The sequence below is a fragment of the Myotis brandtii genome, unplaced genomic scaffold (genome assembly GCF_000412655.1).
Source record: "Myotis brandtii unplaced genomic scaffold, ASM41265v1 scaffold230, whole genome shotgun sequence".
In the NCBI taxonomy this organism is placed as follows: domain Eukaryota; kingdom Metazoa; phylum Chordata; class Mammalia; order Chiroptera; family Vespertilionidae; genus Myotis; species Myotis brandtii.
The window spans coordinates 8,210,906-8,226,976 of NW_005358650.1; the positions used below are offsets into that span (position 1 = coordinate 8,210,906).

At 52.0% G+C, this 16,071-nt stretch overlaps 1 protein-coding gene across 4 annotated transcripts in view; it reads right to left on the bottom strand.

Annotated features, from left to right (window-relative positions):
• MCC (mutated in colorectal cancers) overlaps window positions 1–16,071 on the bottom strand; it is a 264,652-nt gene that overhangs the window by 3,270 nt on the left and 245,311 nt on the right. For all 4 annotated transcript variants that reach the window (XM_005866466.2, XM_014539908.1, XM_014539907.1 and 1 more), the window contains exons 13-15: window positions 13,755–13,989; window positions 10,355–10,561; window positions 7,203–7,303 (exon numbers count right to left, since the gene is read on the bottom strand). In XM_005866466.2, the coding sequence (XP_005866528.1) occupies window positions 7,203–7,303; window positions 10,355–10,561; window positions 13,755–13,989 (543 nt within the window). The remainder of the gene's footprint in view (window positions 1–7,202; window positions 7,304–10,354; window positions 10,562–13,754; window positions 13,990–16,071) is intronic.

Genomic DNA, 16,071 nt, shown 5'->3' on the forward strand with positions numbered 1-16,071 from the left:
GACTCCCCCGTCTCCTAAGTTAACTGACTTAACCTAAGTTAACTGCCTCTATCACTCAGTGTCATTGCATGGTGTCACACCATACCATGACTTGGTTTATGTATTTGAGCTCCACAGGCTCCCCACTGGCATGCAGGCTCTGGGGTTGCAAGGATCTTACTTGTTTTGGTTCCCCATGTGTCCCCAGTGGTGAGCACCATGTGGGTGGAGGGGGGAGAGATAGGGAGAGGTGGGCAGCTTCTCAGTGACAATGGTTAAAACCTCTTCAGAACAACTCACTGAAGGTATTGGTTCCCTGGAGCAAACTAAGAAACCAGAATTTATGGAAGAAAGTCCTAGAAAGATCACTGTGAGTGTGAGGAACGTGAATTAGCATGATCATTTTGGAAGGCAACTTGGCAGTATCTAACAATGAAAAATGAACACATCCCTTGGCTAAGCAACTTGATTTCTAGGAATTTTTCTTAACAGAGGTAGTATAGGTGCTGAAAGACACGAGATCATAGTTGCATTCACTTAAGCATCCTATATAATAAAAGCCTAATATGCTAAGTGTCCGGTCGGCCGTTCAACCAATCAAAGCATGATATGCTAAGGCTGTTCAACTGCTCACTATGACGTGCACTGACCAGGGGGCAGATGCTCCAACTGGTAGGTGAGCTTGCTACTGGGGTCCTGCTGATTGGGACTGAGCCCTCCCACAGTCCCTCCCTGGCTGGCCAACCTCCCCCGTCTCTCCCTGACCCTGATCATGCACTGGTGGGGTCCCTCGGCCTGGCCTGTGCCCTTTTGCAATCTGGGACCCCTCAAGGGATGTTGGTGAGCAGATTTCGGCCCCATCCCGCAGGCCAGGCCAAGGGGACCCCACTGGTGCCTGAATTCATGCACCGGGCCTCTAGTTGGCTATAATAGCTTTTGGGGGGAGGGGGGACAGGCAGCCAGGTTAGGGTATGTCTGTACCACTCTGCAACCTAAAAAAGTGCAGATCGAAACGCATTAGCATGGTGTCTGATAAATTGTCAAGTAAAAAGGAAGAGTTCTATTGGATGCCATTTTTGCAAAAACACTAAAAATCTGATGTACTAATAATAGATCAGAAGGCTAAACAACACTCAGCAAAGGTTAATGCACAGAAGAGGGATGACAGAAAGCTTTCATTGTCCACTCACTTTTGCATTGCTTGACATTTTTATAAGTCAGGCTTTTGTCAAGTATGTGAGCTCTATGCTTCCTGTAGGAGGGGCAGGGAGGCGACCTGGGCAGGAGGACCCAGGAGATGGTTCAGTGGTGCTCTAATCTTACGTTTCTGCCTCCAGCTATTATCAGTGCCAGTCAAGCTTCCCAAACATTTAATAGAGGAATTGTAACACAAAACCCCTGGCCTGCTTTGTGAGTGAGGTTGAAGGGGAAAGATCTTTCAAAGTGAAGCCAGGCCACCGGCCCCTCATCATTCTCCAGGGAGGCCTCCCTCCCACCAAGGACCCCCACAGAGCCTTGCAGCAAAGTGGGTCCCACCTGCTGGGGAAGGCAGGTTTCTCGGGCCCTGGCAGCTACCAGGAAATTGGGTTGCAATTCCTACAGGAATCTGAGAGTGGCACTGTTTCCTACCAGGAGGGTGACAGGTGTCTAGGGAGGATGTCTCCCTCCCTCCTTCCTTCCCTAACCATTCTCCTTAGCCTTCCCGCAGCGCTGAGGAAGGTTAGAAGAACATGAAAGATTTCCCCCCTTCCCTCTGGCTAAAGTAATTAAAATAATTTAAAAAAACAGGGAAGGGTTATTTCTCCTGCATTTTGTTACTGTTTTGATTCCTTTTCATTCTAAAGTTGATTAATAGTGCAAATGGAACAAAATTATGACAAGAATTAAAAATGTCCCCATGAACTCAATAAATTCACAAGAATATCTGCTCAGAGCAATACCATTATTCTCTACCCCCCCTCCCTCACCCTCCCTTCCTTGGTGACATCCATATCCCTGCCCTACCCTGCATACAGGGAGAATATGGGACCCCCAGCTCCCCAACAAAACAGGGCTTCCTTCCCTAGTACCCAGGCCGCTGAAACACCAGAACTTAGGGAGGTCCAGAACTCAGGGAGGCCCAAGAGGCCCTCACAGATGCTGCCCAACCCCAGGTAGGGTGGCGGAGGGGAGCCATTGCTGGGAGCTGAGAACTGCCTCTATAAGAACTCCCTAGGCCTCAGGGATGGGAGGGAACTGCTCCTATGAACTATGGGACGGAATTAGGATGCCAGTTAGCTATAATAAAGCGTAATATGCAAATTACCGAACGACCGAACAGCAGAAGGATGGTCCGGACGACCTTCCAGACAACCACGCTATGACATGCACTGGCACCAGGCCAGCCAAGGCGGGTGTGATGCGATTGGTCGGGGGCCCTGCCATCGCCCCACGATTGCCCTGCAGGGGGAGGCCCAGGCCAGCCAAGTGATCGCACCCCATGCCTGTCGCTCACAGAGGGAGGCGACTGGTGACGGGGAGGGAGGGGGGGAGCACCGCACAGATGGCAAGCAGTCGCAGTGTCGGGGGCGGGGCCAGCTGCAGGGTGTGTGTGTGTGAAGGAAAGCCCCGATAGGCCCTGATCACCAGCTAGGCCTAGGGACCCTATCAGAGGGGTCCCAGATTGTGCGAGGGGCACAGGCCAGGCTGAGGGCCCCCCCACCATGCATGAATTTTGTGCACGGGGCCTCTAAAGATACAAAGGCAGGCTGACCCTCACATTTAAACCTCAAATGCGGGCTACTTTATCTGTTTTCCTTTGAGTGAGGCAGGAGCCTGCAGTCAAAGTCCTGTCCCCATTGTTGCTCATTTGAACTGAAACAAACACTAAACTACTGAGACAGAACAGCTCTAGACCCACAGTACGGGTGGGCATTTGAGCACTAGAAATGTGGTGGGTCCAAAATGGATGTGCTGAAAGTACAAAATCCACACCGGGATTTGAAGACTTAATACAGAAAAAAAAAAAAGACTAAAATATTGCAATAATTTAAAAAATACTGATTACATGTTGAAATGGTAATATTTTGGATATATTGGGCTGTTATTAAAGTTAACGTCACCATTTTCTTGTAGTTCTAAGTGTGGCCATTGGAAAACTTACAATGACACACGTGGCTTGGAGTGATTTACTAGCTCCAGAGCACTGTTTACAGTCACAGTACTGGGCGCGTCCCTGGATTCCGATGCAGTAGGTTTGGGCTGAGGTCTAGGAATTGCAGTTTAAGAAGTGCCCTTGATGATTCTTATTATCAGGCAAGTTTGGGAAACTGGATGGGTCTGTGGATGAGCTGCATGTGGTCTTGGAACTCCGTCTATGGGCATGATTACGCGCACGGGCACACTTTCTACAGTATGAAGTACAGCCTTCCTCGGATTCTCAAAGGACAACCCGGGTAGGAGCCAGAAGCCTGCTAGTCCTACGTTGCTTTGGAACCTCAACCATTCATGTCCAGTTCTGTCCGGTTTCCAGTTCAAATCTGCTTGGCCTTCAGCTAAGGAAGAATCTGTTGAGTTTGTCCAGATAAGGTAAGAAGCCCCCAAAGAGCACTTCCACAGGCTCCACAAAGATGAGAAAGTAAAAATTAAACACACATGCTCCATCTGCTCCCTCGATAGTAACATATTCATAAACCGTTTTCTCGAATGCCCAGAACTGTGTGATCCCATCCTCACCTCCCTGCTTCTTTACTCCCAGTAGTGCAGGCACGCAAGATACACGCCTGTATCACCAAGTACAAAGACAGTCCCGGACCACACTATGACCAGGCACACCCACATCACCAGCACGCACATGGATTTCAGGTACAGGTGATCCCGCTCCACCAAAAATGAAGGTTATTTCTGGTCACAAAAGGTCCTATGAATTTTACTCTAACCACACAGACAGGGAGGTGCTTTTCTTTCTTTTTAAGTGAAACACGATTTTAGGCAGTGGCATATACACAGGGGATGTGAGGCAGACTCCTGGTGGGAGCCTGCACGTGATGAGAAAAACCAGGTGACTTGCCAGTAAAGTGAGCTGGGCAGGACACCGGGCCACACAGACCTCTGCGGCCGGCCATGCTGGTCATTGTGCCTGGGGAGCCTGGAGCGGAGCTCTCCGAGCAATCAGGGAGGAGGTGGCACTCTCCCTGAAATAAAAGGCCAGCTGCACTCCTTTAATCACAAAGTCCAAATGAGCAGCTGGGGGAGTCACCAGGGCCAGAGCCCGGGCTTGATGAGGTAGTGAGTGGCTCTGCAGCCACCAGGAACCTCTCAGAGTTGCTGTAATCAGACCAGACCGCAGGGAGTCACAGCCATGCAGCCACAAGGCCTGGAATTTCTTAGCAATTGCTCATTACACGGAATTAGTCACTGAGGATTGTCTGCATGTGCAGTTCCTCTTCCTCACCTTCCTTGTACCCGTTAACCCTGCCTGGCTCTGTCTCCACTGAAACTGCTCATGAGGTGACCAACGATCTTGGCGCTGCCACAGCCAAAGTTTCCACTGTCCTGAACTCCCCGTCGGGCCGTCTCCTCTCCCCAAGCATGGCTTTCCTCTGGAGTGCCTGGGTTTCCTGTGTCACTGCTGTTCCCCAGGCTCCTGCACTGACTCCTCGCTCTCTGCTCCAACTCTAAATATTCAGCGGATGGAAGACCTGGGCTTGGACCATATTTTGTAGCTTACTGTTTCTTCTCCCCATTACCACTTATTTTTCTAAAAACTCCCAAATCTTTATCTCTGGCCTCTCCTTGGGCCTCTGGACTTGTCTATTTGACATCTCTGCTTCACAGGCATCTTCAATTTAACACGTCTAAGGTGGGATTCTGAGATGTTCTCCCAAATCACTCTTCCTCCCTTGTTAGCAAATGGCAACACCATTCGTCCACTTGCTACACCTGTTGAGTCAGCCTTTGCTCCTCCCTTGCCCTGGACCTCCTTATCTATTCAATAGCAAACCCCACTTACCAAAACTCCACTTATGCCACAGCCACCCAGGGGCCATCATTTCTCCCGAGTGACCACAGAGCCTCCTAATAGTTTCTCGCTGCCCCTTTGCACGCTAGTCTGGTTTTCACTGAGCACCCAGAAGAACTTTTTAATATGACGACTGCCCTTCAGTGCCTTCTGCCTGCAGCTGGAATGAAGTCTGTGGTCTCACTTTGACCTATAAGGCCCTGCATGACCTGCCTCCTGCCTACCCAGGTTTTGGCACCCTCTCCCCCTTGCATGCCGGAATGCCATCAATTCTTAACATACTGAACTCTTTCCCTCTGCGTGGAATGTGTTTCCTCCATTCAGCTACCTTTCTTCCTCATCTCAGCTTAAAGGTCATCTCCTCCGAGAGGCCCACCCACCTAAGCAAATGTCTCAGAGTTGTAACATCATAGCACCTTGTCATTTCCTCCAAATTATTCATTGTAATCTATTATTTAATATTTTGGAAAAATGTCAAGAGGAAGATACAAATAAGTGGAATCATATAACATGCTCAAACACGGCATGATATGTCTTGAATCTGGATGCCCGGGGCCCACAGATTCCTTTTTTAAGGGAGAAATGTTTCTGAAAACGCTGGGAAGTTTCCCTCAACTGACTTCAACCACTAGCTCAGTGGTTTAATTCCTTCAAAGAAGGTGTTAGTTTCCACTTGATTTTTAACAATAAAAACATCCCTAAGCCTTAGCCCTCAGGTGTCTGCGTTATATAAACTCATGAAATGATTATTCCCATTTTTGAGCTCTATTTACCATACAATCACGTGACTGCTGTGGCCCTGTGGGTTCTGTCCTGGCTCCATCTACCTGGGTCCTGATGAGAAGTCCATGCTCACCAACGTAAGGCTGGTTATTGGAACCCATTGTGCCAACTGAGTACATGGGATCTCTGCATGGAGTCAGCAGAACCTGCATCCTCCTGTGCCCACAAACGCCTCTGAGGTTTGGAAAATTTAAAAAATGAAGGGGCTTAGCGGATGGACACCATATGCATAGGCCCCCAGTGGGAAGAGGCAGTGGGTCTGCCCCCATGCTGCTGGCACAGGAAGCTGTCGAATCGCTGAGAGTGCTCCTGGGATGCTTCTCTCCCCACCTCAACCCAAGCAGTTACAATCGAACCACATGCAAGTGCAAGTTGGAAGGAAAGACGAAAGGCACAGGGAGTCGGGGGTAATGAAGTTCCCACGAGGCAGCCTTCCTGCCGCCCACTGTCGGCCTGGAGGCCACGCTGTAAACTAAACTGCCCGGCTGGGTCAGGACAGCAGGCTGTGCCCTGTAGCCTTCCTTCCCTCTCATCCCAAACCCCAGAAAGGATGAGAAATGTGTTTTTAAAAAATCCCTGAACATGTCAGAAAGGAGTGTTCTTTCTATACCAGAGATGACGAGCAATCATAGAAAAGGCAAGGAAGACGTTCATTCTTCTCGAAAAAGGAAACCACAGCGCAGACTGCAAGGGAAGGCGGGGCCGCGCGGGCTTAGCCTCAGGTGCTGGCAGCCTGACGGGAGGGGCCGGGGTCAGAGATGCCGCCTAAGAAGCTGCTAGGGGCCCCGAGAACGTGAGCTTGTGAACCAACCCCAAGAGAGAGTCACCAAACTCAACTCTAAGGAGAATGTGATGTGAGGAAACTGTCAATACAACAGGCAAAGTAGCCTTTTAGAATCTGCATAATAACTCTCCTCAGGAGGACAGCACAGCACTAGAGAGATGACAGAGATCATCCCCAAAATGCCCAGAGCTGAACTAATGGGGCCTCTGGCGGGAAGGAGCGGCGATGCGGAGGCAGCATTCCCACCGAAGCTGCAAACAGGGCCAAGATGCCCGTTTCCATCGTCACCACTGAACACCGTCCCGAAGGTTCCAGCCAAGGCAACAACACAACAAAGAAGCAGTGAAAGGGACATTCTTCATTTGCAGGTGACACCTACACCCTCGCCCGTCACCCCCCCCCCCCCTTCCCGAAAGGTCTGGTGCCCACATGGCTCTCCACGTCTCACCAGCAAGGACCGGACAGAGGGAGGACCCGTCACTAAAGAGACGACAGGCTTCATTACTGAAAGGAAACTCAACTTGTGAGCCAAACCCCACGGTGATATAGCTGAAGCTCTGCCTTCCTGATCCCGGATGCTGGCCTGAGCAGCAAGAGAAGGAGTAAAGCTTCGCTCCCAGAATCAGTGGTTGTTGGGGTCCTGGGAAGGGTGCTTACCGACGGATGGCACTGGTGAACTCTGCAGCCAGCTCACTGTCGCTGTACGTGGTCCTGAGTTCGGCCAGTGAGAGAGCTGGGGAGGCAGCGTCAGCACACTCCTGAGAACAGCAAGCACATGCCTGTTAGACCTGGAGCCAATGGGGAGTGACAATTCCGCCCTAGGTGGCCGTGACCTCCGACCTCCGCAGGCTGGCCGTGGGTGCTGACCACTCCCTGTGGGCTCCGAGCGCTCCCTGGGAGCCGGGCACTGGTCTAAGTGGCCACACACATATCCTCTCACTTAATCATCATGGTGATACTCTGAGGTAGGTGCTATCATGATCCCCATGCTACCCAGGAGGAAACGAAGGCCGAGGCCACACTGCCCCAAGTCTCCAGCCAAGACAGGGAGAAATGAGGATACCAACCCAGGTCGGGGGCTGCCGCCGATCAGGGCTCTTCACCACTGAGCCAGCCTCTCGTACTCATGGAGACAAGTGGGGAACAGCAGGTGAGAATCCTCCCCCAGACCCACTTCTCCGGGGGAGAGAACCAGTCTTCTCCACCGTTAGGAGCTTTAGCGAGGTCAGTGTAATCCCTGGGAAACCCAGAGAGGAGGAGGAAAGCAGGAGTGCACCCTCCCATGTGATAGATCTGACTGGGACACTGGCATCTCCAAACCAAATGAACTCCCACATCCTAGAGTCACACTACTCCTCCAACAGCATCACACCCGTCCGCGGGCTCTAACAGAGCCGCAGCCACGCTGCACAGGACAGTGGCTGGGGAGGGTGCTCATCTGATGGTTTGCTCAACAGACCTTTACTGAGCACCTACAGCACCCCAGGCTGGCGAAGAAAACACCTGTGATCGCTGTAGGTGTTCGTTTACCTGATGTAAACAGTTACATGGTGCTGGGATGAGAGCTGCACAGAAGAGCGAATTTGATGCTGGAAATCCAGACGACGGGAGGGCTCTGTGTCTCCCTCAGCCCTGGATATAGAAACGCCACCACGCCCAGGGGGTCCCCTCCTTCTGTCTAGCCCTCCACCTGCATGGCTCTCCCTCCCTCTCGCAGTCCTGCAGACCCAGCCCCTCCCCCCCCCCGCCCCAGGCTATGGACGCTGGGAGATTGCAGCAGCCTCCCTTTTTGTATGTCAACTCCCGTTGATGTGAACATTTCCTAAGACTCCTAAAGACAGGAACAGCTTTGTCTCGCCCATGCCTCTCCCTGAACATGCACGGTAGTATCTGTTGCAGGGAGACAAGAAGTGCAAAGACCTAATGCCCTAACTTGGGTGAGACTTAGTTCCAGCTTGTTGTCTGGGGGAAGTCTTACAACAGGGACCCTATCTATAGAGCAAGAGTGGATGTCCTGGACCCAAATCTGTCTTGCCACCTGTTTTTATAAGGCCCAGAGGCTAAGAATTGTTTTCTATTTTTAAAATCATGCAAAAAGATTGAGAAAATATTTTGTGATGTGTAGAATCAGATTGAGTACGTTTTTAGCAAAGGCCAGCATAGGAGTACCCTAATTAAGTTAATAACAATGTACCTACCTATATAGTTTAAGTTTAAAAAATTTGGCTCTCAAAAGAAATTTCAATCATTGTACTGTTGATATTTGGCTCTGTTGACTAGTGAGTTTGCCAACTGTACCTACCTATATAGTTTAAGTTTAAAAAATAAATTTGGCTAAAGAAATTTCAATCATTGTACTGTTGATATTTGGCTCTGTTGACTAGTGAGTTTGCCGACCACTGCCCTAAAGGATTGACTCTGATTCCTTACAGTTCTCCAATCCTGGCTCTGGACAGTCTGCTTCATCTACCAACAAATAAAAAAAATGAATAGCCCAGAAGGGAGATTTTATTGAAACTGTAAATGGTTCCAATATTTGAAGGACAAGAGAATCAGCTTACTCTAGTTTCATTACCTGAACAACCCAAGATACTTTTATAATGCTCCTTACTCTAATGTTAAAAAAAAAAATCATCCGGCCTTTTCCATCAAAGAGACTTCTGTACTTTGAAGCCATTCCACAAAACAGTGCTTCCCTCAGTCAAAATAAATATCAGGAAGGAGGGGAAAAGGCTCTGTGGGCTTCTGGCAGGACCCCCGAGAGCCGTTCCCACCACACCCTGAGAGCTCACACACTGGGGCTCTGTCTCTCGGGCTCTGTCCCCAGGTGACTGCTAATAAACAGGGTTGCACAGAGAGTTTCATGGGATAGGCATGGAACAGGAAACCAGCTCCCCGAGCCGGGACTACTCTATAAAACAGCACTGCGCAGGCCCTGCCCACAGGGGCAGAAGCTGCATGGTGCACTCGCAAGCCAGGTGACCTTCCCAAAGCCCACGCTGTGTCACCCCCGGGGCAAACCCTCCAGCACAGCGGCTGGGTCTGCAGCCAACGTGTCCATCCCTCTTCCCTCCAGGCACTCCATCGCCTGGAGTGGACTTGCTTTCCCACCCAACCCTCTTCATCCCACTCTCCACAGGGTCTCAGCTCAGGAAACTGGTCCCGAACCCTCAAACCCGATTCCGCGTCTGGGCTGTGGCCTCCCAGCACACGTGGGAGCGATCCTCCCACTGGGACATTTTGTCACTGTGCTAGGATCCTCTATTTGCTCCACAGTGTCCCCCACTGGAGTATAAACCTGGAATTGCCCCCAGCGCCAGGACCAAGTCACAATTTGTCAAATGAACGGATAACTGACTGAGGCAGCTGGGGTCGCAGGAGAGCTGGCCCCGCTGGAGCCACGTTATGGACGCCCTGGCTCCTGAGGAGGGAGAGGAGAGCAGAGTGCAGCTGTGGCGCGTTGGGCAGCAGGCTTCAAAGTCTTAGCTGTTTAGGGGGTGACAGTTCACTGCCACATGGCATCAGCAAGTGGCTTCTGTCCCAGGGGCACAACCCCTCCCCCCCCAACATGCGGGCTGTGAGAAGCTGCCGCTCCTTAGACCAGCAGTCACATATGCCCACGAGTCTTGGGCCTGAAACAAACCGAGGGCAAGAGGAGCCAGCATTTGCTAGGTAACTAGAAGGGCTTGCAGGCCCTGCGCCAGTAAGGAAAGTGAGGCCCAGGGCCCTGCCCACATGGCAGTGAGTGGTGGGAAGGGGGCAGGAAGTGAGGCCTGAGCCCTGGGGGTCCTGAGCCCCTCTGGCCCTACCTTGCCAGGCTTGTCTTTGCCGCCGCTGCTGGTGGAGCTGAGGGACCGCATGCGCTGCTCCTTGTGCTCCTCCACCTCGGACTTCAGGTGCTCGATGTGCACCAGGTAGGCCTGCTCCTGGGCCTCCCGGGTGCTCAGCTTCAGCTCCAGGGCCTTCTTCTCCTTCTCCAGCAGGTAGAGCTGGGCCTTCAGCTCAGCCATTTCCTCCTACAGATGGACACAGAGCGGGGGAAGGCAGGCAAGTGAGAGGGTCTGCGGCTATAAGCAAGGACGCGGTAGCTATTCCCTTGCACTGGGGACAAGGGCGGGGAGGAGAATGACAGCTGTCCCAGGGCACGTGAAGGACTGCCCTGTAGACAATCCCGTGCTGTCCCCTATGGACCAGAATTGAGATGAGTGAACAGAAGATCCAGGCAAGCAGATTCTGGTCACCATGAGGAGAAACTTTCTAACAGCTGCCGTCCCTGTCCCCTGCAAAGGGCTCCACTGCCTGGGTGGGAACCAATCTTCCAGTGTGGGGAGACTAAGCGCCGTCGGTCAGAGAGGTTACACACAAGGTAGGGTCTGCTTTGCCATTTTCCAAGGCACCAACCCACATATGTGATCACCCCTGATGACAACCTTGGTGCCCTGTACCTGAGTCAGACAGGAAGGGAGTGCCCCCGGCAATGATATCGCCCCCAAATGAAAGCAACAGAAACAGAGTCCTTCGTAGGTGACTTACTGATGAGTAACGTCTCAAAGTATCTTAGAGAACCCAGAGTAGAGTTTTTTGTGGAGAATAAGTGTGACTCCAAAATGGGACAGTGCTGTGCTGGGACCAAGAGCCCGACAACAATGATAATCACCCGTATTTGGTGAGCACGCAACACCGTTTAGATGTTCACACAAAGTAAGTCATTTAATTCTTCCAACCTCAGGTAGGAATTATGAGTCTCTCCATTTATGGATGGAACAATGAGGCACGCAGAGGGAAGTCCACCCACTGGGTGAACTGTGGGCCAGCGTGTGAAGCCAGGCCATCTGCTCAGAACCCAGGCTCCTAGCCACCAAGCGCTAGCCCGTGCCCACCATCACATGACCACCAGGCTGCCCAGCTGCCTCCATGACCTTACTTAAGGTGAGTCTTCCCAATGCTGAGTCACTGCCTTGACAGGGATTCGCCACGGTCACTGACTCGAGTCACCCCGGAGTCACCCTCACCTGAGGTGACAAGCCTCATGCCTGGTGTGCTGCCCTGGATACACCAGCCCTGGGGGGAAAACCTAGCGGGCACCCATCACAGCTTATAATACTCAGGACTGGGGGCCATTAGACACGGAGAAGGCAATGTGCTCAGCGACTACCCAAGAGGAGATGCCAAACCTTTCCTGAAGATGAGACATAAAACCAGAATGAAGGGTTTTCATACACTGAGCCCTTCTAATCTTTTGCCAAAAGCACAGGATTCTGAAGGTCCTGGGAACTCTGCACACTGAGCTAACGTGGACAGTCAGATCCAGCACAAATGTGAAGGCAAGCTTGGAAGAAGGAAAGGTGGGTGCCGGCGATGGGAGAGGAAACGCCTGCGGGGAAAGGTAAGGCGGCCGCTGTGCCGGCAATGGAGGCTCAGCCCAGATGGAGGCCGGGGACCTGGGCTTGTAGCACCCACTCGAGGGCAGGGCAGAGCCAGGACTGAGACCCGACACGCCAGGACTCAGAGGGCGGCCTAGAATCAGAGACGAGGAAGTTTCCTTTCCAGAGATGCGGCAGGAGAACTGGCTGCTGTTTTGGCTCTGGGTGGGAGAGAAAGAGAAGCCTCTGAGGAATCAGAACCACCACTGGGCCATGCGTGGACGTGGAACAGGAATCCTAAGCCGAACATGTAACAAAAGGAACCTAAACCTCTCGTGCCCTCAGGTCCCAACACATCTAAGCGCAGAACCACCAGCCAGGACACTTACCCCCCGGGGCCCGAGGACCCACGGCAGACACAGCTTCACCAAAGATGAACGTGCGAACATTCTCCCCCAAACACAGAGAGAAAGTGGAAATGAGTCGGGTTAAAGCAGAAGCAGCATTTGTGAAAAACTAGAAAATAAATATTTAAAACAAAGAGATAAAGGAAGAGGAATTGTAATGAGGATAGGATATTTAAAGAAAGAGGAGTGGATCTGAAAAGGAGCTGAGTGAATCACTGGAAATGAAAAGGTGTTCAGGAAAGATCATATACAAGAAGTAAAACCCCCAGGAAACTCGAGTTTCTCAGCAGTGAGTCTGGAACGAAATGGGGAAATGCAACCTTATCTTCTGCCACAGAGCTGGGACGGTGAGCGAGTCCTCGCACACACCCTGGGACACGCGGTGAGGGGCGCCGACTTGATGCTGGGGGCTGAGCCAGATGCTGGCAACAACTGCCCCCATCAGGGTCTGATGGGGTGCTTCTCTCCAAGCTTTCTATAATTTCTGCTCTTCTAGGAAATTTCCATGATGCGTCCACATGTTATTTTTCAAGTAGCAGTGTTCTCATCGGGATGTCATGATCTGGTTGACTAAACCATTGGCCACACAATGGCATACAATCTCCAGCCCTCCCCTCCCTGGAGGTCAAGAGGCTGAAAGTGTCAACCCTCTCATCACGTGCGTGGTCCGTATGGTGACCACCTCCGTCCTGAAGCTATTGGGGGTCTTCCACGTCGCCTCATGACTTAACCAAGACCCTCCTGTCACTCAGGAAATTCCAAGCTCCGTGCCAAGAACTGGGAACACATCCCAGATTTAATCTTTATCGTACCAGAGCTGCCTCCTGAGAAAGCACGTAGCGGGTGAAGGCCTTGTGCTTGGCACCCCTGGTTGGAAACGAGCCAATGTGCGCTGCAGAAGGGCGGCCGCTTAACCAACACTTCCTGGTGGGAGGCACCGGCTGTCCCGGAAAGCACCCCCTGCCCCAGAGACGCCGCCTCAGCCAGGATGCACCGCCGGAGATCTACCAGGAAACACTAACTGGGCAGCCCTAGCAAATCGTGCCAGCGGGTGTTGTGATCCGAGCAGGGTCCACGCGGCACCCAAGGGACAAGGGTGTCAGGAAACGGCTCTCATCCAAGTTCTGCCCTCCGCCTTGCCCTGCTCGCTGGCCTCAGAGGCTGCTCCAGCTGCAGAGGTCTGAGGTGGCTTCTCCTGGGGAACGAGGAGGTCAGCTCACCCCTCCAGGAACACCTCTGGCCCAAGGGAGCCCCTGACTGGAACTGTCTGTCCGTATCTACAACGAGGCGCTGGGGTTCCCCTGGGGAGAGGCTTCTGAGCAGGAAAGGGCTGACTTCTCGTCATCAGCTGACCTGTCTCAGAGGCCTTTCTCTCCTCCTCCTGATGACAGTGGAGTAAATGGGAACAGAGTTCTTGAACCCTCCCCCCACCCCCATACCTTCATGGCCATCAGCTCCTGCATCAGCACCGCATTCTCGAGGTCCAGCCGCTGGCTGTCTCCCCGGGGCTTGACATCGTAGCTGAGAGGGTCGATGTGGATGCTCTCCAGCTCCAGCATGGTCAGCTTGACCGCCGCCCTGTCGTTCTTGAGCTGCTGGATGTAGTCCTTCAGCCTCTGCTCGTCCTCCTTCGTGAACTCCGTGTCGCAGCTGCTGGCCGTGGAGCTGGTCGTGCTGAGAAGACAGACAAGGAGAAGCCATCACATTTCCAAGTCACCGCTACCAGGTCCTTTCTCCTCGCTCTTCTCCACACCCCGTCTCTCCAACAGTATTTAGATGGCAGTCCAGGGAGAAAAAGGCATTCTTCATGGCATAGTAAATTGATACCACCTTTTAGGAAATGAATGTAAAAAATAACAGAAATATTTATACCCTTTAGCACAACAGTGCGGGCCCTAGGAGTGAATCCTAAGGAAGTAATTCCACAAAAGCAATGAGATACACACAAAGGTGTTTCATGGAATAGAGGATTTAGTGAGTCAGTACACAGCAAAAAAGGGGGAAATTATGTAGACATTAGAGTAGTAATTACGACAATGGTGGAGATGTTTTAAGTGAGGAAATAGGGTAAAAATCACACGTGAGTCATAAATATAGGTGTATATGTAGACAGGACTTAAAAAAGGGATATGTTAAGGCCTGTGGTCAGCAAACCGAGGCTCGCGAGCCACATGCGGCTCTTTGGCCCCTTGAGTGTGGCTCTTCCTAAGCCTTTGGAGTATCCTAATTAAGTTAATAACAATGTACCTACCCATATAGTTTAAGTTTAAAAAATTTGGCTCTCAAAAGAAATTTCAATCGTTGTACTGTTGATATTTGGCTCTGTTGACTAATGAGTTTGCTGACCAATGTGTTAAGGGAACAAAGCAAGTTGAAAAACAGAATACCTATGGCATGATTCATAGATTGTGTGTATATGTGTACATACATGTATGTGCACACATGTCCCTGACTGCTGACAGCAGTCCCCTCGGGGTGAGACGTAGGAGGAGCAACAGTGAAGAGTGAAGGTTTGTACCATGGAAACCATAGTGTGTGTAATATTGCCACAACAACGGAGAAAGCGGCGTGCTCCCAGGCCTCCCCAGCTTCCCTCCAGAATAATGACTGGTATAATGTCCACCACAAGGACTCAGACTGGTCCAGAGGGCCCTTGGCCACTACACTGCATGGTGACCGGGCAGGGGCTGCAGACATGAGGCTGAGCGCTTTGGGAAAACCGAGGCTATGGCCCTCAGGAGGGTCTGGCCTTTGCCAGCAGCGGGCAGGCAGCTCCAATGGCTCAGAATGAGGCCCACTCCACCCAGCCAGGCCTTGGGCATCTGAGCTGGTGTGGACCTACCGCCCTTTCCCGGGACCTGCACTGGACCTGCCCATGCTTGCTGTGGCCCTCATGGAACTGGCTTTGGAAAGATGTCAGGAGAGCAAAGAGGCACCCCGAGCTCCCATGAAAACAGGCCAGGTAGGCATTGTCATCTCTGTCATTACAGATTTGGAAATAGGCTCAGAGTCATTAAATGGCTTGTCTGGTCAAAAGGCTGGAAACTGGTGGGACTGGACTCCGGCCACAGCCTTCTCATTCCACACCCCTGTCCTCCCAAGAATCCTGTTGTGAGAAGCTGTGCCCGGAGCAAGGAGTGACATTCACAGGCTGTTGGCGGCCCTGAGCTCAGGCCCATCCTCCTCAACTTACACTAGAACAGGTGTGACGAGGCCCCTAACTCAGCAGATGTAACGTTCCCATAACCTAGGTGTGACCCAGGGCTGGTCCACTCTCATGTGAGACACGTTATCAAGCTGGTCGTGCACGAGAGGAAGAGAACATTTTAGGGCTTGAGGTGGTTTTCAAGTCAGAGAACTCTTTCCTCCTCAGACAGGGAGCTCATGAACACCAGAAACAACTGGTCTACCCCGAAGGATAAGTGGGCATCGGCACTGTAGCTTGTGAGGTAATGGGACCCTCCCCAATTCTCTAGGGAGAGGCCACTACACTCTTGGGCTGCTGTGGTGGGTGCCAGTGATTCCAAGCAGGTCTCTGACACCAGACAGACCTGAGTAAATGCACTTCCTCCGCCACTCCCCAGCTTCATGGCCCAGAGTAAATCACCAAGCTTTCTGGGCTGCGGTGAAGTGGGGATCCTCATAATCCCCCTGTCACCTGCTTGTGGAAAAGGGACATGGGCCCTGAAGCAGGCAGAGCCAGCAAGTGCTGTCACAGAGCACTTGTTCTGGGGGAGGGGCAGCCCCCCCTCCCCC